General features: G+C 36.8%; 1 protein-coding gene across 6 annotated transcripts; it reads left to right on the top strand.

Annotated features, from left to right (window-relative positions):
* Nucleotides 1-17,675: 17,675 nt before the first annotated feature.
* On the top strand, nucleotides 17,676-20,273 carry LOC127451854 (synaptonemal complex central element protein 2-like). 6 transcript variants are annotated; one of them, XM_051716846.1, is made up of 5 exons: nucleotides 17,676-17,718; nucleotides 18,475-18,561; nucleotides 18,636-18,712; nucleotides 18,792-18,999; nucleotides 19,095-20,273. In XM_051716846.1, exons 2-5 carry the CDS (start codon nucleotides 18,478-18,480, stop codon nucleotides 19,287-19,289), a joined length of 564 nt encoding a protein of 187 aa, XP_051572806.1. In that variant the 5' UTR covers nucleotides 17,676-17,718; nucleotides 18,475-18,477; the 3' UTR covers nucleotides 19,290-20,273. The 6 variants fall into 6 exon arrangements, with proteins under 6 accessions (XP_051572806.1, XP_051572805.1, XP_051572804.1 ...); XM_051716845.1 differs by having other exon boundaries at nucleotides 17,701-17,718; nucleotides 18,475-18,564; XM_051716844.1 differs by lacking the exon at nucleotides 17,676-17,718 and adding an exon at nucleotides 17,752-17,843 and having other exon boundaries at nucleotides 18,475-18,564.
* The last annotated feature ends 52 nt before the right edge of the window (nucleotides 20,274-20,325 follow it).

Here is a 20,325-nt window from a genome sequence, read left to right as displayed (position 1 = left end):
CAAGTTTGTTCTGACAGTATGGAAACAATGGTAAGTGCAAATGACAAAAAGCAACTAACCATATACACATGCATAATTAGGATCAAAATATATAATTGGTCTTTTCAACTTTTAAAGGGAGGAGGAAATTCTTCTGATAAGATTGGTTGTTGACGTCAAAAGATATGACGTCCAATCGAACTCTACAGTATTTTGCCACAAATTCATTTGTCCTTTGGTAAAAGCTAGTCAGATTGGGTAGATTTCAACATGGATAGGTTGCATGACATGCCTTCATCCTTGAAGACATTTGTGTTTTCTTTTGCATGATACACTATTTTGATCTTGTGTTGGGATGCCATAATGCACAATGTAAAATCTGTGTCCTGAAGCAAAGCCAGTTGCAAACCACTATTGTAGACCGTCTTTATGATGTTTGTGTACTATTATGATACAGTGCTTAAGGATAAGGGTTGCAAGTCATTTGTGTAATTCCAGGGAAGAGGGCTAAGCTTTTCTTTACCCACATTGTGCCCTCTCGGTTAAACATGGGAATCCGTTTTATCCCAGTGGTTCTATATTTGACCACAGTGTAACATCAAGTAATTTCTGTCTACGTAGACTATGTGTGGAATACCGTACTGATGTACTGCTCTTGCAATTTGTATTGTTTACGTAGTGTGCACATTGTACAACAGACCACAATGCACAGAATACTGTATTTCAAAACGCAATGCCCTCAACTTTTAATTTCTAGTCTGACGAATGAACCAGAGGTAATCACTATCACTGTTTTAACATCTTTTTTTGACTCATTGTATGGTTGGACGTTTTAATGCAAAAAAAAAAAAAATGCAAAATAAGCATTTTTATTGCGAAGGTGAAAACTGGACACCACTGACATGCAACGCATTGAGGTAATGTGACAACAATGCAGCATACTACCATTTGAAACATTTATCATGGATTAATGCCTACTGTGTCATGTACTATTTAAAAACAAAAATAGTAGGCAATGTACAATGTGTACTACACAGTATTTAGTAAGTAGGATGCTAGTATTCCAGTATAAATCACAGCCAGTCGAATATACAGGGTGGTCCAAAAAAAAAAAAAAAAAACGGTGCCACCATGTTTGATTGCTCATTTCTTAAAAATGCATAAAGGCATTTGCACGATTTTTGGCATACTTCTACGACTTTTTGTAAACAACAAAACGAAGTCATTGTGACGTCTTCGTGAACAACAGCTTGCTACAAATAAATAAGTAAATCATTTAGCTATGTTTTCAATGGCAGCTTCTCTTTGGTGGCCCTGTTTTTTTGGGGGGGCGAGGGTTTCAAATGATTTATTTATTTGGAGCAAGTTGTTGTGCACGATGATGTCACAATGAGTGTCACGGAGAACGCGTTCATATCTCCACCTGCACTATTTTTCAATTGTTGATCTGTGTAAATGTGCTTGATAGACGTTTTTGACAGTTGCAATGTGTGTCACTGTTTTATCAGCATCTCACGTCTTGAGCGCTGGGTTCTTCAGTTGAAAAAAGTGAAACTCTTTTAAAAATGCATCTTGAAACCCCTGCGTTCTTTAGTTTTGTCAAACTGGGTTGATGTTTCTGGTTTATCTGGATGTTCTTATCTAAGGAACACAATTTTCTGATTTAGAAGACAATTACAAATGTGCTTTTTTATCTTTAGCAGACATTTGCAACTCATAGTTGAGATCCATGTAAAAACTAAATAAGTTTAGTGTCTCTAATTCCAGTAGTTTCAGCAAAACACTGTTGCAAATGAATTCAAGCTGTTTTTGTACATCTTCTCATTTCTCTGCAACTTACGCAAAAGTACACGTAAAAGTGCCATCGCTTTTCGCAGTTGTGGCCTGTTATTTTATTCGATTTATTGTGTTTTTTCATACTTGATTAGGACGCAGTGTAAGGGTCTATTTATGGAGAACGTGTTCATACCTCCATCTGCTCTATTTTTCAGTTATTGGTATGTGTAAACGTGCTACACGGATGTTTTTAAACATTTTATCAGCATCTCACGTCTTGAGCGCTGGGTTCTTAAGTTGCCGCGTCAAGTAAAAAACACGTTTAAAAAGGCATCTTGAAACCGCTGCGTTCTATAATTTGGTCAAATTGAGTTGAAGTTTCTGGCTTCTCTGTATGTTCTTGTCTAAGGAACACCAATTTCTGTCGAAAGTACTTTTGCGTAAATGGCAGGCCGTTAGCGGACACTTGCAACTCATAGTTGAGAGACATGTAAAATCGAAATAAGATTAGTGTCTCTAATTCCAGTAGTTTCAGCAAAACATAGCGTTGTAAATGAATTAAAGCTGTTTTTGTACATCTCATTTCTCTGCAACTTATGTAAAAGTACATGTAAACAGAATATGAATTGGACGTTAAGATGACTAAGACTTTGATCTGAAGTATTTCAGGACAGTTTGTCCAACAGAACACTTTTATCATCTAAAAACAAGTTTCTCTAATCTTTTCGTTTGCATGCATCTACGATTAAAAATAGTTGGTACACAGAAGTCACATAAAAGTACATGTAGGGATGATTTGAACTGGACATTAAGATGATATTTTCAGGCTTTGAATCTGGGACAAAAGCATTTCAGTGCAGTTTGTCTGACAGAATACTTTTACCGTCTGAAAACAATTAGATTATTTGAACAAAATCCTGATTTGAGAGGTCAGCGGACTGCACCGTAAATCTGTTGGCTCGCTGTTTGGCCTTTGGGGGAGGGGAGGTCAAAGGAATCCTTTATGTCCATGAAGGATTACATGTTGTTTACTTGCTTAAATGTCGTAACATCTTAAGTGCCTGAGTCAAAGTAATCCCCTATTGTTTAGAACTAACCCGCCTATGAGCAGTCCTGCTATAGTCACTGCTCCATTTTTACTCCTGTGTGGATGCTAAACATAATTTTAACCCACTTTATATTATGATTGGTTGGTTTGTAATGGAAAATAACACAACATTGAAATTTATTGTGATTCTTATTTTGACTGTAGACAGTCACATAAATATTGTGACAAAATATTTCAGTTTTTCATTGACACTAATATTCACTTATTTTATACATTGTTACTTACAACTTACTGCATATCTCAAGAATACATAAAGGGTCTGCACAGTTCTTTACTTACAGCTATTGTAACTTAGTAACAGAATTAGTTAATGCTTGTAAATAAAGCATGTGAGTCAAAGGCCTGCAAACAAATAGGTCACCTCACTCTAGAACAAATTATAAGCCCGGCGGGGGGTGTTCACACAGTATACTTTATAGCATTCAAAAACAGCAAGGATTGGAAAATAATGGCAAAATGAACAACAATTAACAAATAACTCAGACGAAATGCAAAAACGAGTCCTGTGTGAACGCCCCTCTTTGTGGTCCTCAAGACTGGAGACAAACCAACAGAAATATTCCAAGACTCTAGTGCATTCATTACATTGCACAGCTATAACTGCATAAGCCAAGGTCTGAATATGAACCCAATATTCATATTGGATGATTCCATGTAAGCTTGACATTCAGATCCAGTGTTCACATTCAAATGAATCAATGATTGAAAAGGTCTCGTCTCAATCATCCGATGAGCTTCTCGACTCTTTCAAGGGCTTTGGTTTAATAGTCTGTGTTCATGTCGCTTTGGGTCTCTGTCCAAATAATGTTCCCTTTTTATCCTTCGTCCCGCTCTTCTCTGATTTCTGAATGACTGGGTGCTGTAAAACGCTGCTCCTTTGAGACCATCTGACACTTGAGGAGATTTTAGTGTTCATTTGTCATTGATTGTTCATGTCATTAATACCAACTAAGAATTTAATGCCAGGCATTTCAAGTCATTCTGATTATAAGTCCTGAATTTCTATAAACTGAATTCCCCAAAAGGGGATTATAAATCCCCTTTTGGGGATAACTTGAAATGATGTTCAGAAATACCCATAATGGGGCTTCGGTAAATCGTCTTACACAACAGGAAAAAGTAATTTGACTCCAGCAATCCATCTTCCACATTTTCAAGTGAACTTTGAGTCCAAAAACTTCATTTTAGGGTAAGAAGAGGCTTCCAGTGAAGTTAACAAAATGCTTCTGTTTTCCACATTGATTTATCAACTGGTAAATCATTGCACTAGTTATCGCAAGGTCACTGATTTCCAGAGAATAAAATCTGTACCTTGAATACACTGTAAGTCACTTTGGATAAAAGTGTCTGCCAAATGCATAAATTTAATGTAAATGTTATTGTTTCAGATTCAAAATATCAGTGAGCACTGTATAGTCGGTTCTGGAAAATCGTATGTATTTCACCTGCAGACCTGCACAAATGTACAAAACCCATTAGAGGACAGGGATGGAATTTTTTATGAAACATCTTGGGTTCCCTCACCATACGTTTTGCGTCCCCTCACAATAATTAGGGTTACCTCGCAATAAATTAACTAAAGGTCGACCGATTTTGCCGATAGCGTATTAATCAGCTGATTGAATGTTAAAAAATAAAAAAGTATTTCCCATACCATGAACTGCACAGACATAGATGCTACAAACAGTCCAAAAAGAATAAAATCACAGATGCAGGTTTTTGTGATACCAAAGTACCCATAATAACCAGAAACTTTTGGTGCATAACGTGGGACTTTTCACTATAAACTAGCCTAAAATACACTACGGACCCTTATTTTTTAAATGTCTGTGCTAATAAATACTGTATGTGCAGTATGTTCCAAAGGAACATGGAGGAATAATAAATAAAATTAAAAACCTTTTTTTTTTTTTTGCCGATAACCGATAGTTCCAAATAGCAGTTATCGGCACCAATTAATCAATAAAACCAATATATCGGTCAACCTCTAAAATGATGGTTTTACTACAGTAAATATAGTTGAACTATGGTACTGTATTTGAAGTAAAACCAGAGTAACCATAACATTTATCATGGTTTTATTTACAGTATCCATATTTTAACCATGGTATTTGTAGTGAAACAATAGTAATAATACAGGAAAATTAGAGCTATGGTAATAAAATTCATAATTTTGTAGTTACTATGGTTGTACTTAAAACACCATTGGTTAACTATGTTTACTGTAGTAAAACCATGGTTAACCTTTATTAAAACGAACCATGGTTTTATTACAATAATCATAGTTCAGCCATGGTATTTTTTGTAAAACTAAAGTGTCCACAAGATTAACCATGGTAACAGTCATAATAATTACAATATTACTATAGTAAAGCCATGGTTAATTCATTGGTATGGAGCCCAAAATAATTGTGAGGGAACTCAAAACCTTTTGATAGGGAATGCAAAGCTATTTCAAAAAATAAAAAATTCCCTCCCTGTCCTCTAATGGACTTCATACAAAAGCAACATGCTCGCAGGTCCATGAATGTTGAACTATATCCTAATTTTTGGTCTCTACTCATCTAAAAAGAAATGTTCTTACAGATTCCATTTTCTCAAGATTTAGGGTAAGCAGCCATATGTTGCACCTAGTACACGTGTTAAATGTCTAGGATTGAGTCCTTTTTTCTTCAACTATTCGCCTTCCATTCTATCTCAGACGTTCCGTGGGATTGTAGAATTCAACCCGGGACTGTTGGGCCCTGATTGGCTGTTGTTGGAGATAGATGTTGGGAAGAAGGAGGGGATGTAGGGGATGGTGGTCAGCAGTAGAGGGCTCATCTGTGGGCTGTCGTCGGATGGTAAGGGGATGACCACATCATCCTGGTCCCACACGTGGAAGGCGTTTGTATGGGAGAGAGACAGAGCTGTGGGTAGGCATGTGGGTCTGATGCCTGACAAGTTGCTGTCTTTTTCTACATCATCTTCATTCGGGCCAAGCACACAGTCTGACATTAGTGAGAAGAAAATGAAAGTAAACCAGTGTCAGAAATTAAGTTTTACATTGGGGCAATATTTGCCTCCTGGATTTGATTTTCAGGTGATTTTTTTTTTAATTCATAAGGACTTTTTTCCCTAACCATTTAAAATATAAATGGTCTCATCCATTTATTTCAAATATGTCAATTTAATTCATTAATTAATACAAATTTGCAAAATTCTCAAGTCATATTTATGCATAATATGTGTAAGTAGGACTATAATAGAATATTAAGAACTATATCAGATATTAAAACAGAAGAACTCCTTATGGGGGCAACATTTTGAATTTTGGAGGCATTTTTGTCATTCTCGGACCCTGAAGTGAATTGATATTTTACTGTAAATAAAGAATTTTAGACATGTGAATTGCTAATGCTGTTTGCATCACAGTCAGAAAACAGTTGTCATTTGCACCAAGGAATTAATACATGTTCCTCTTATAATATATCTTAAGTAAATATTCCATCAGGAGGTCTTTTTTTGGGGAAAGATTTTTTTTTTTTTAAAGTTATGTTTTAAGCTTTTATCTATTTTATCTGAAATCTATTTCAGAAAACTTTGAGGGCCCTTACAAAAGGTACCGTGGCAGTACTATGGCACAGCGATGGTATCAGATGGCACACATGTTGTGATTGTGTTTAGACATGATTTTGCCATATTTTCCAGTTTCTGTGCTTTGGCATTTTTACAACTTGGTTTTAGTCGGTCACTGTTTTGCAGAAGTTATGTAAAACTTGTCAACAGAAACACTGTATTGACTTTTACGAAAACAACTGTGCCAGTACCATGGTAAAGTGATGGTAATTATTTAGCTAATAATGTTATTTTGATATACAGCATTCCATAATATTTACATGGTGATCCAAGGTACTTTTAAGTATACCGTAGTATTACCATGGTACGTGTCCAAAACAACATGGCGGCATCTTGAACTTTAGGGTGGGCGAATGGCTGTCTCTTCATCAAGGTAGATACGTGAGAAGTTTTGGGCAAGGTACAAGGAAAATCTTTGGTGGGTGGGTGGGTTGGGGGGGGGGGGGGGTGGATGTCCCCGACCCGCCCATGTACCATGGTACCTTTTAGACCAATACTGAATGTGTTGTTGTATTTCAAACTATTTGAATGTACATTATCAAATGATGCTGTGTTGTATGATAATATTTGCATAATAACATATAGATTATTTTATCAAGCATTATTTTGTCTGTTTTTCATCTCTAACGTAAGTTGGAATACACTAACAGAAAGTAACAGGTAGTTTTCCTGTTTTGGAGCAATCTATGGTAAAGTGTCTCTCAATGGTAATGACCTTTGTGTTAGCAGCCTGAATCATTAAGCTACTTCCACCACACACCTGTTTTACTAAACCCTTTAACTTCTTTTAACACGTAAACCACTGTCAGTTTCAGAGTGGTTGCAGATATGTCTTACCTACTACATCATTTGCAAGGTCTTTGATGAGATGTCCCACTACCGCATAGGCAACCGCAACAATCACCAAAGCGGCCATTAACAAGTATAAAACCCCCTTTGGTAAAGGTATAAGGTCGCGGGTCACCGGCTTGTACTCTTTGAACATCGAATCATCCTCATGTGGAAAGGAGTATTGAAAAGCATGTCCAGCCTTGTTCGTAAGGTTGAAACTTGGAACATTGAGAGAATTCATCACAAGCCCCTCTTTCAATGTCGACGTGCCTTTGTTTTCATCCACCAACTTGTCGCCAATGAACGTGTCTGGGATCTTTGAGTAGAAGCACTTCTTGTTATAATCTGGAAAAGTGAAAATAATAAAATTTACATTTTTTTCACATTTTAAACTGGTTTAAATTACATTTTAAAAAGTGGTTTAAACTGAGTGTTATTATTATTACATTTTTAATAAAAAAAAAATATATATATATATATATATATATATATATATATATATATATATATTTTTTTTTTTTTTTTTTTTGTATATACATACAATTTTTACGTAAACTCAAAGGTGCTGTAAGCGATTTTTTAACTAAATGACAAGCAGAGTATGCCCATGTTTCCTGACAGATTTAAATTAAATAGGTGCAATGAAACTCTGACAGCGCTAGTTTCTGTAAACAGTAAACAAAATAAATTGGCCAGCGTGTCAGCTGTCGACGTGTTGTTGCTACCGTTGCGTTTAGCAACGTTAAGTTCTAGAACTGTTCAAATCGCTTACAGCACCTTTAAACCTTCATCGTTTTCCAGTTCCCTTGATTTCAAATTATTACATAACTCTTTTTCTCGTTTGAGGTTGCCTTCTTTCTTCATCGCTTTTGGATACTGTCGTCGTTTTGAGAATGTAAACAGAGCGACCAAAGACCTTGTTGTCGTACACCGGACGATTTCAAAGATTTAGACACTCGTTTTGCGCATGCGCGACTGGGCGCTGTCCGAGGTGCTGAAGTTACTCATCGTCCGCGCGACTCTCGATTGATGACAACATTATCAGTTTAGCCCCAACTAAAACTTCCAAGACCGCCCACTTTCCACCCGCTTCAGTTCCATGCTCATCATTGGATAGAGCTAGATAAAGTCCCTTTCTCCCGCCTCCCAGAAGGTAATCATGCCGTGCTGGTCACGGCTGACATCCCTTAATTCCAGCTAAACTGGGGATTCCACGAAGATGGTGATCCCTGCTTTCTTACTGACTTCTGTTTACTCTAGTAAACCAGACTAATCTTAGCAAGGGTTTGCATGGAAAGAAGCCACTGTGCGTGACAGAATCCTAGCCCAAATATACTTCAGGTGCTATGGTCGATTAATTATATAGACACTTTTTAGAGGAACTTTAATGGTAATTTTCGAGGCGCTATCTGTTGAGAGAGACTTTTTTGCAAAGCCCATATTCAGTCAGACTAAACGCTAAAATATTTTTGTGATAGCTTATACTAGAAATGTATATAATTTTTTAAAGCGATACATTTCAGAACTTATGCTTTGTCGATGTATCGACCGATACTCATCCTATCCTCACAGCTTCGTTGTCATTTCCGTCAAAAATCAAAGATGGCGCTGCTGTGAATATGGTCTATTGGCACTTTTTAGAGGAATTTGTAATGGTAATTTTCGAGGCGCTGTCTGTTGAGTTTCTTTTTTTGTGTAGCCCAAATTTGGTGCCCACAGTCAGACTAACTAAACACTAAAGTATTTTTGTGATATACTAGAAATGTAAATCTATTATAAAGCGATAAATAATGACAGTACTTTGTCAATGTATTGACCGATACTCATCCTAACGGAAGCACTGTTGCTTAAGACCTTATTCACAGCAGCGCCATCTTTGATTTTGTTGAAAACAGATGGCGCTGCTGTGAATAAAGCTGTGTCCCAAATGACACACCACACTCTATGCACTTACAAAATGTACTATGCACTCAGCCATGTAGTGTATGAATTTTCAAAGTGTAGTATTGTCCCAAATGGAGCACTTAACGTTTTTTTACTACACTGAAGCGTTTGCCGTTTAACAGCTGATGGAAGTGTTGTTTCAAACCCAAGCGTTGTGTTGCCGCTGGCTTTAGCACGCTATCCACCCTCAGTTCAACACTTAAATCTCAATAATATACATATTCACATAGCATGGTATGATGGTAAAGCGTTTAACTCACTTTTGTAAGGTGCTGTCTTCACAGAAGTTTCACTAGTTGTCATATTCTCCATTATTTACAGTTGTTTTGCCAGATCAACATCGCTGCCGGTAACTCCACCCCTTTCGCTATGTACGGCAAGCAGCGTGTGCTGAGTGCACAAAGTGTCCAACGTTCCTTGCTCCATTTTGACGGTTGAAAAAGTGCATCATCCGGGTACTTGTAGTACACTTCTTTTTGTTGCATTTTCAGTGTAAACATACTAATCGCTCTACTTACACTTAAAAATGACTTAAAATAGTGCAGAAATGTGCGGTTTGGGACGCACCTTAAGTTCTTCTATCGAGCGTGCGATCTCTATTCGTGAGCGTCTATGTAGCGCCAGGTGAAAATATGCACTCTAACTTACTTTTTAGTAAACCTTTTTTGAAATGCTGTCAAAATTTACTCTGTGGAATTAACACTGTTTAGTAGATTTACTTTTTAAGACCAACTCTCACCAACCTTTTTTGCATCTAACATTCGCATTATGAGTCATTCTGGTTAAACTGACCTAATAAGAAATATTTTGAATGATTTGGTTATTTTACTTTGTTACATTAATGTTGTGCAATGTCAATACACATTGTGCATAGACACAAATTAGTACTTTGTTGCCCCTGTGTGGATGGAATATTTATTGTAATATTACAGAGAGTTACTAAATGTCATACTTGGTATGCATACTATGAATTCTTCAGCAAATCTTTTAAAGTATATTATAGAGAGTTAATGCTGATTTTGTAAAATGCAGTTATTTGATAATATAAGATGGCAGGTAAACATCTCATCACAAAAATACTGTTAAGAGACTTTGTGTTGTTACAGTTGGCAAGAGAAAGGCATTACAGCAAGCGCCAGACATTGCATAAAACCATTAGGCTGTTTGTTGGCGGCAAGTTCTAGGAGGATTTTGTCTTTGAACTTTGTTCTTGATTCATGGAATCTTTCACTTTGACCTTCACTTAAATGCTTAGGCTTTGTCAAATCTTTGGTTATATTAAAACTGGACTAAGACTCATTGTTGAAGATAAAAACTGTATTTTCTGTATGTTGCGCTTAATTGAGCACTCATTTCAAAGTACAGTTTTATGTTGGCTTTTTTCAAATAGTTGATCTTTGCTTTACCTCTGGGTCAGGGTCATAAATTAAGGGGAACTCAGGGGGGAAATGCTACCAGATGAAGGGGCAAAAAAATGCCCTCTTAAGGAATTTTTCTGTTTTTTATTTGTAACAACTGATACAGTTCTTCGTATTCTAATCTAGTCCTAGTAATGCATGTTAGACTAAATATGAGTTGATGTTGACTGATCTTTAGGGTAAGAGGTAATACATTCTCAATCTTAAGAATTCATATGATTGTTGAATTAAAGTCAGCGGATGAGACAGAGTTTGTTGTAAATGGTTAGAAGAAAATAAAAGCCCTCATAAAGGTAAAACAAATGCCCCTGAAAATCAAATCCATGGGCAAATATTGCCCCTTCATAAAAAATTCTCACACTGCTCTGGGTTCCATGAAATGTAAGTCTCTTTACCAGAACAATATTTTGGGAAAGTTCTGTCAGGATATTGCTTAATAAACATTAAGCAACAGCTATATCAGCATTTCTCTTACATAACAGTGTAGGATTTGTTGATTTCATAATGGCCCACTTGAAAATCAGCATGGCTTGACAGAACAGTATTAGCCGCCCGTGTTAGTTGTTGTATTCCACTACACGAAAATACCTTTTATCTGCTCATTGTATTTTCCTGATGTTTCCCTTCATGTCTAGGCAAAGTGGGGCCACTTCTAAACAGAGATAATCACTCTGTAGGGTCAGTGGGTGACAGGAACATTGTGTTCCAGTCTCAGTAGATCCAGCTAGAGAGACCCCTGCAATAAGAACAATAACAATAATTACAAAAGTGGGCGATAAACACAAAGGAATCCATTGCTATTAAGGAAATGCCATCATTTGTATGTTCCTTATCTTACCGGAACAATATTCTGTGGAGATATGAGACAAATATCAAATGTTTTGTTAAGCATATACAGAGTTACGTTTGGAGACAAGTAATCAACGCCTTAAACATCATCCCGACTGAAACATGATAATTAATACAATGAAGTAGGCCTAAGGCCTGAATGGCTTGCAATTATTTGAGGCTCCAATGAACTCCAAGTGATATCAGGAAATTCCTCAGAGGAACATCAAGGTCAGTGTTGATATAAATATCATACAGACTTATTTTTATAAATCGAACAACATAATATGTAAAAATTGATGTCCACATATGTGGACAGTGGGACTAAGTTGTGAAATTTTAAATAATACCAAGCTGTAGAAAGTCAGATTTTTTCCATCAAATTGTTTATGTTTCCAGGAGTGTTGGTTATTCATGTTTTTGAGACATTACATCAGAAATTAGCATAACAAATTCTGATTCAAAGTAATGTCCAGTATCATCCAATCACTGCCAACCATGTTAAAATAAAATTATACATTATAAATTCTGAATCTATGTACTGAATACCATTGTCCCATGTCTGCCAAACATGTTGAGTGATCCAAACATCATCTGCAGCCTGAAACTGAACTTTAAATAGGAAGTTTGGATTGAATGCACTTAGCTGCATAGAGAGCTATAGGATGCTCCCTTGTTTCCTATATAGTGAAAGACTGTGGTGAAGTGGCCGTGGCCGAGCGACGTCTGTGGAGAGCGAGGCCGGGAGAGGAAGAAAGATGAGGACTGACACCTGTGGGAAATTATCTCTAACAGCTGTTCTGTGTTGCAGTGAGAGCTGGAGAGGGATAAACCGTCCAGACCGCCAGAGAGGAGAGAGAGAGATGCACACAGCAGTGTCTATGTGTGTGTTCATTGGTTTTGCTGAAAAGCATTAGTTTGTGTGTGTCACTGAAAAGTGTGTAATAAAAAGACTGACATGGATTGTTTATCTGGCTCCCGCTTCCTCCTTTACAAGAAAGCTAGAGATCTATCACAGTGGTGCCGAAACCTGGGAATTAGGAGGAAGAAAACGCCATCATGGAGTCCTCAATGCTGGCCGAAGCATTCAAGACCCTCGCCAACATCCAACAAAGCCCAACATCAGTCACTGCTTGAGCTGCGTCTGGAACACGAGCAGTGGTTCCAGGCACTCTTCCAGGCTCAAGTGGAGGACCGGCAGGTGCTTGGTACACCAGGAGGGGTCTTCAGCCGCACCTACGACTGTACCGCACGTCACACTGACGAATATGGGACATCAAGACAACCCAGAGGCATTCCTTGAGCTCTTCGAGTGGACTGCTGGAGCATGGAACTGGCCCAGCACTCAGTGGGTGGCCTGCCTCCAGCTGCTTTTGTCCGGGGAAGCCCAACTCATGGCCCACCAATTACCTGCGTCCAACCTCCTGGTGTACGAAGATCTGAAGAAAGCCATCCTGCAACGGGTCGGCCGAAGCCCAGAGCAACAATGTAAACACTTCCGCTCGCTGACACTCGCATTCTCCTCTCTCCCCCTCTCCTTCCCCTCGTCCTGTTCCTATTACCTGGAAACAGGGAATTTTGACCCAAAAACTGGTTCGCCGGGCCGTTCAACCTGCCGGTTTTCCCTAACCCTCTCCGCTCTCCCCCACAGGCTGACATTTCTTCAGTGTAACATATCTGCTAGTTGCAAAGCTTATGCATTACACACAATTTTGATATTATAAAGGAAAAAATGTTTTCCCTATTGAGTTTGTCAACTATGTTATGGACTAACTGCATGCCATTACAGACACTGATTAAATGCTACACTTCAGGTAACCCACATAATTAAGGGTTCTTTTGTCTATTCTGCCATATGTGCAGTAAGTCTTTTAAAATAATTTTAAGAATTGTATGTTTTTGCAGATGTTCATGTGATATTTTCTGCACTGTCACTATAGTGACATTAACGTTTTCTTTTAATCATAAATCTGCCTTAAATATAATTTTGGTAGTTTTAAGAGATGTTATGGGAAACTCCAACCTTTGTGGAGGTAAAGTATGCCTTGAAGGATATCAGAAGCAGCATTCTTGTTATTTGAAATGTAAATAAATCAGCTGTAACATAGTTGACGGTGAAAGTAACATAGTTGAAAAAGTAATATCCTGTTTATTTCACAAAATAAAATGACACCATTTACATAAAAAGATGTTTTAACTTGCAAAGGAACAATATCTAGTTAATTTTGTAAAATCAATTAAATGTTCCTTAATCCCTAATCATCATGATTCACACACCCTCAGTGTAATCTGACACATACAGGCTTAAATTATGACAAAAACAGATCTATGGAAAATAATTCATTTTCATCAGTGGACATCAGTGAACACAGTAGGGTCACGTCAACTATGTTACCCAAGAGTTGACCCTATAGAGTAACATAGTTGTCAATTCCCCCATTTTGTCTCATAATTTCAATGGTAGGCCTTGCCTGGCCAACCACATGCCATTTTCTTGATCACGTTAACCTCAAATTTGAATAAATATTTTAGTTAAAATCATAAAAATATTGCAAACCATAAAAATGTACCCAACATAGTTGACGGTCAATGAATATACTCCTTGACAATATGCATTTGTTAAGTAAAATATTGAAAAAAGAGAAAGGACACTCACTATTATGTGTTCAAAGTGTCCACCACAGAGAAAAATGACATCACATGATGCTGGTCACATAGTTTTAGGATAAGCCATATTTTATTTGCAGGGGGATGTTTGGTTAGTAACATAGTTGACAGACCTTGTGTGGAAATGAGTAAAATAAGATATTTTCTTTATTAAAATATCAAACTCAATCAAAAAAGTATTTGGAATTTAGAAATAAATAAAATATGGATTATGTTGACTATAAAACTTTTTCATTTTGAACTTAAGACCCACTCACAATGCGAAAACTGTCAATTAAGAAACATCATGGCAATTTCAAACAAAATGAAACATGGGGTGCACAAAATTTGTGTGATATTATAACATGCTTTCCCTTAATGGATAAAATTAGATATTTCTGAAGAAAATGGTTAGTAGTTTATAATCATCATCAATGGACATTAAATGTACCCTAAATTATAGAATGAGCCATATGAATATGGTAATATTGTATTACCATAGCAAGGTAAATGTCACTGTAATTTTGTAGATTTTCCTTTTTTTCTTCTTTATATTAAAAGTCCCATTGCTCTGGGACTGGAAAGATTACGATATCTACGCATTTAAGTCTAAATATAGGATTAAATCACATCATATGCCTCTCATAAATGCACAAATTAACCCTTGTGCATCAATTTAAAAAAGTTACTCAGAGGACCTTAGAGGGCAAAAATGTCCACATCAACAAATTGCCATAAAAATATACAGGTGCTGGTCATATAATTAGAATATCATCAAAAAGTTGATTTATTTCACTAATTCCATTCAAAAAGTGAAACTTGTATATTATATTCATTCATTACACACAGACTGATATATTTCAAATGTTTATTTCTTTTAATTTTGATGATTATAACTGACAACTAAGGAAAATCCCAAATTCAGTATCTCAGAAAATTAGAATATTGTGAAAAGGTTCAATATTGAAGACACCTGGTGCCACACTCTAATCAGCTAATTAACTCAAAACACCTGCAAAGGCCTTTAAATGGTCTCTCAGTCTAGTGCTGTACGCTACACAATCATGGGGAAGACTGCTGACTTGACAGTTGTCCAAAAGACGACCATTGACACGTTGCACAAGGAGGGCAAGACACAAAAGGTCATTGCAAAAGAGGCTGGCTGTTCACAGAGCTCTGTGTCCAAGCACATTAATAGAGAGGCGAAGGGAAGGAAAAGATGTGGTAGAAAAAGTGTACAAGCAATAGGGATAACCGCACCCTGGAGAGGACTGTGAAACAAAACCCATTCAAAAATGTGGGGGAGAACCACTACGCACAGACGTATGCAAGACATGGGTTTCAGCTGTCGCATTCCTTGTGTCAAGCCACTCTTGAACAACAGACAGCGTCTGAAGCATCTCGCCTGGGCTAAAGACAAAAAGGACTGGACTGCTGCTGAGTGGTCCAAAGTTATGTTCTCTGATGAAAGTAAATTTTGTATTTCCTTTGGAAATCAGGGTCCCAGAGTCTGGAGGAAGAGAGGAGAGGCACACAATCCACGTTGCTTGAGGTCCAGTGTAAAGTTTCCACAGTCAGTGATGGTTTGGGGTGCCATGTCATCTGCTGGTGTTGGTCCACTGTGTTTTCTGAGGTCCAAGGTCAATGCAGCCATATACCAGGAAGTTTTAGAGCACTTCATGCTTCCTGCTGCTGACCAACTTTATGGAGATGCAGATTTCATTTTCCAACAGGACTTGGCACCTGCACACAGTGCCAAAGCAACCAGTATCTGGTTTAAGGACCATGGTATCCCTGTTCTTAATTGGCCAGCAAACTCGCCTGACCTTAACCCCATAGAAAATCTATGGGGTATTGTGAAGAAGAAGATGCGATATGCCAGACCCAACAATGCAGAAGAGCTGAAGGCCACTATCAGAGCAACCTGGGCTCTCATAACACCTGAGCAGTGCCACAGACTGATCGACTCCATGCCACGCCGCATTGCTGCAGTAATTCAGGCAAAAGGAGCCCCAACTAAGTATTGAGTGCTGTACATGCTCATACTTTTCATGTTCATACTTTTCAGTTGGCCAAGATTTCTAAAAATCCTTTCTTTTGTATTGGTCTTAAGTAATATTCAAATTTTCTGAGATACTGAATTTGGGATTTTCCTTAGTTGTCAGTTATAATCATCAAAATTAAAAGAAATAAACATTTGAAATATATCAGTCTGTGTGTAATGAATGAATATAATATACAAGTTTCACTTTTTGAATGGAATTAGTGAAATAAATCAACTTTTTGATGATATTCTAATTATATGACCAGCACCTGTATATTAATATTATTTTCCACTTTCACTGACTTCCAACATCAGTACTAATCATAACTACCAAATATTCATTCATTTTAGAAGATTTTAACCCTTTAAATGCCAGTTTATTTACATAATGCCACTGTTGTTTTTTTACACGTGCACACACACACACACACACACACACACTCATGTTGGTTTTGCTATACTTGTGAGGACCCTCCATAGACATAATGATTTTTATACTGTACAAACTATAGATTCTATCCCCTAACCCTACCCCTAAACCTAACCCTCACAAAAAACTTTCTGTATTTTTACATAAAAAAAAAAAAAAACAAATAAATAAATAAAAACATAACTTTATATGCCATTTCCCTTGTGAGGACCACCCAAAAGCTTCTCGCAACCAGAAATGTCCTCACAGAAGAGATTGATTCTCAATACTTGATCCTCACAAGTATAGCAAAACCTGTATACACACACACACAAACACACACAAATGTCTCAATACACACATACAAAACACACCCAAACAATTTTAGCTGCATCATTTATTCAATTGTCCTGCAGTGTTCTATAATACAGCAAACAGAAAATAGGGGAAAAGCATGTATTTGCTCCATAGGCTAAAAATTAGAAAAATGGCGCCATCTGGTGGAAAATATTAAAAATGTAAATTTTGAAGCCAGGGCTCCGGAATGAAAACATAATATCATAGAATTAATGATTTTATGCTTTAATGGCACTGGGATCAAATATTGCATTTCATATTGCATATTGCAATTGCAAAAATTGGGTTTCAATGGGGACATTTTTGTCCTGAAGGTCCTGAGTGTAACTATTTTGTGTACACAGTGTATTATAGATGTTTTATAGGGACTGAGGTTGAAATATCAAAATTCCCCCTAAAATACACACCTTTGGCAATATTTATGCCGTTGGCATTAACAGCCAAAATGATCGAAAAAAACAAAAATGAAAAAGACAAAAATGTCCAGACGGTCGCACAAGGGTTAATCTAAGACAGCTGTGTTTTATTTATGCAAAACTGGGGCAATGACATGGATTAATCATGTTGTAAACAACGTAATATAATCCATTGTAGCATATTAAATCCTTGAAATATCCCGAATTACATTTCATAATAATACCGAAGTTTTCAAAAGATTCAGAAGTATTCTTATTTATCTATAAACAATCAAATTTCCCTGGAATTTGCCCACGCGCAGGTCACGCGCATCATTTTGAGGCCTCTGTGGACTTGAACAAACGTAAACAACTCCGAATAAACTCGCAAAACTAACCACATGTTCATTCATATTGACTTATAAACTGCTATTTTTGAATTTAAAATATCCAGAGACGCGTTACTCGACTGTGACACTTTATTAAACGTGTAGGTAAAAGAATACACGTTTGCTTAGCAACAAGCTCGTTAAAACGTGAAAGATAGCATGCTAATACGAACGAAATATTAAATTATCTGGTCAATTTTGCCTCGTTTTTTAAAAAGAGGACACCGTTTATTGCAGGGAGTCGTAAAATTGCACATAGTTTGCGATTTATGTACTAAAAATAATCGCGAACACCCTTAAACTAACAAAAATACAATGGTACAACCATTGTTTTTCGACATTTACAATAGTATTCTTTAAAGTACCGTGGAGAACCTTTAAATATCATAGTGGCATCATGGTATATTTTAAAGTGCCATGATATTACTATCTTATACATCACTATTTTGTATGGGCTTGTTACATCATGCAAAACTTTTCATTGGGTTTCTAAATACAATTATTATTTAATTACTTATTTTTATACACAATTCACAATTGTATTTAATCAAACTACACAATGATGACTCTTAAGACTTTCTAGATATTACAGTTTAATTTTCTGTTACAGCACAATTTTCTGTAAAGCTGCTTTAAAACGATGTGTGTTGTCAAAGGCGCTATACAAATAAAAATGACTTGACTTCATGTGTAATGTTCAATATTATCATCTTTATATATTCACTCCATCAGGCCATGGCTCAGCACTTTTTTGGAAACTCAGACTCCACAACTTTGCAGTCAACTCCCAAAGCTGGTCATCACCAAGCATCAGCAAAGGTGGTAAGGCATCAACATATTGTGGTCGTGCCAGATTTATTCAACAATGCTTCATAACCGTCTTGTCAATCCAGGTGCCAGATGAGGGGCGTAACGCAACAGGTGAAGCGCTATCATTTGTAAGTCTGGATGACAGCATTGAGCCGCAGAGGTGAGCCAGAAGCACTTCTAGTTTAGTCCATATCATTTGATTATGAACACCCCACATTTCATCTTTCACCCTTTGACAGTGAGGACTCTGGTATCGGTATTTCAAAAACCTCAACCAGAAATTCAATGGCCAACAACACTATGGAAGATGTTGGCCTGTTATCTCCCACAAGTTCAAGTATAGATGAGATTGGAAAGAAAGCACAGGACCTTATCGAGAGAATCAACGAGAGACGGGCCATGGACCAACACGTGATGGACAGCTTTGAGGAAAAACTCATTAAAAAGGTTCTCGCAGTGATATACAAAGCACTGGTACAACAGAAACAAAGAAAGATATTGAAAGTGTAACATATTTTACATTTCTGTGTGTTTTTGTGCAGGTGCGTGAGATGTGTCAGCAGGTAAAGGAGCAGATGTTTGTGTTTTATGAACAGCACAGTCAGGGGATGGAGGCCAGCATTAGTGAGCTGTCTGAGGTGTTGGAGAGGAGCAGTCAGCTGAGTATGGAGCTACAAGGAGCCAGTCAAACCCTGGCAGCCATTAACAAGGGCCTGCAGCACAGCACTGAGCAATAGATACACAACTGAGCAGTGCAGCAATAACAGAATATGAAGAGTCTCAAAGGCATGGCACACTTACGGCAGAACATGAGTAGTAGAAGTGTATTTACAACTAATTGATCTACGCAAACATCATACCAGTTATTTAAGTAATTTATAGAGGCGATGCATCTTGTTTCCTCACAGTAATTTAACATATAATTCCTGAAGCATCTATGTTTGAAAGTGAACCTGAACTGTTAGAAGAAGTTGACGAATTGTAATGTTGTGTCCGAAATTAATATGCTAATTTCATATATATTTTGATGCATTTAAATGTCTACGTTTCTTTGAAATAAAAATGTAGTTTGATTTACAACAGCATTGTTTGTGTCTCAATGACTAGGTCTGAGCTGGCCAGGATTAAGGCCTTTTTTCACAGCATTTTTGTTTGAAATCACATTACATTTTTTTGGCAATTCACTTTATGTAGACCGCAAGAAAAAAAAAAAGATGATTTAAAAACTCCCTAAAACCTTGCAGTGCTATCTGTGTAATGAGAATAAAGTGGATACACTATCATTTATTTTATTTTACAATTTATTCAGCAGCTTTAAATCTTTAAAATAGTTTCAGCTCATAACAGCATACATGCAAAAAATATTTGGACCCACTTTATATTAGGTGTCTTTAACTACTACGCACATAAGCAGTTGATACAACGTACTTTTATATGTAAATACATGAAGTTGCATTGTACTTACATTTAAAGTACCTGCATTTAATAACATCTGTAGTTACACTGTTAACCTAACGCTAACCCTGCCGGTATAGTAACGGCAAATGTGAATCTTATGTGAACAATATGAAGTTACACAGTAAATACATTGTATTTTATGTATTTTAATGTTAGTACATAGTAGTTAAAGACTTCAAATATAAAGTGGAACTAGATATTTTAGCCTGTTTTTAAGATTTAAGCATTTCAGTTTCATAAAAAAATAAATAAATAAAACAAAATCTATCAAATTGAATTGTGTTATGTTTAACAAACACTTAAAATATTTAGTTT

This window comes from Myxocyprinus asiaticus, chromosome 14, assembly GCF_019703515.2.
Source record: "Myxocyprinus asiaticus isolate MX2 ecotype Aquarium Trade chromosome 14, UBuf_Myxa_2, whole genome shotgun sequence".
Lineage (NCBI taxonomy): Eukaryota > Metazoa > Chordata > Actinopteri > Cypriniformes > Catostomidae > Myxocyprinus > Myxocyprinus asiaticus.
The sequence above is the reverse complement of the archived record's forward strand: the minus strand, read 5'-3'. Positions and strand labels throughout refer to the sequence as shown.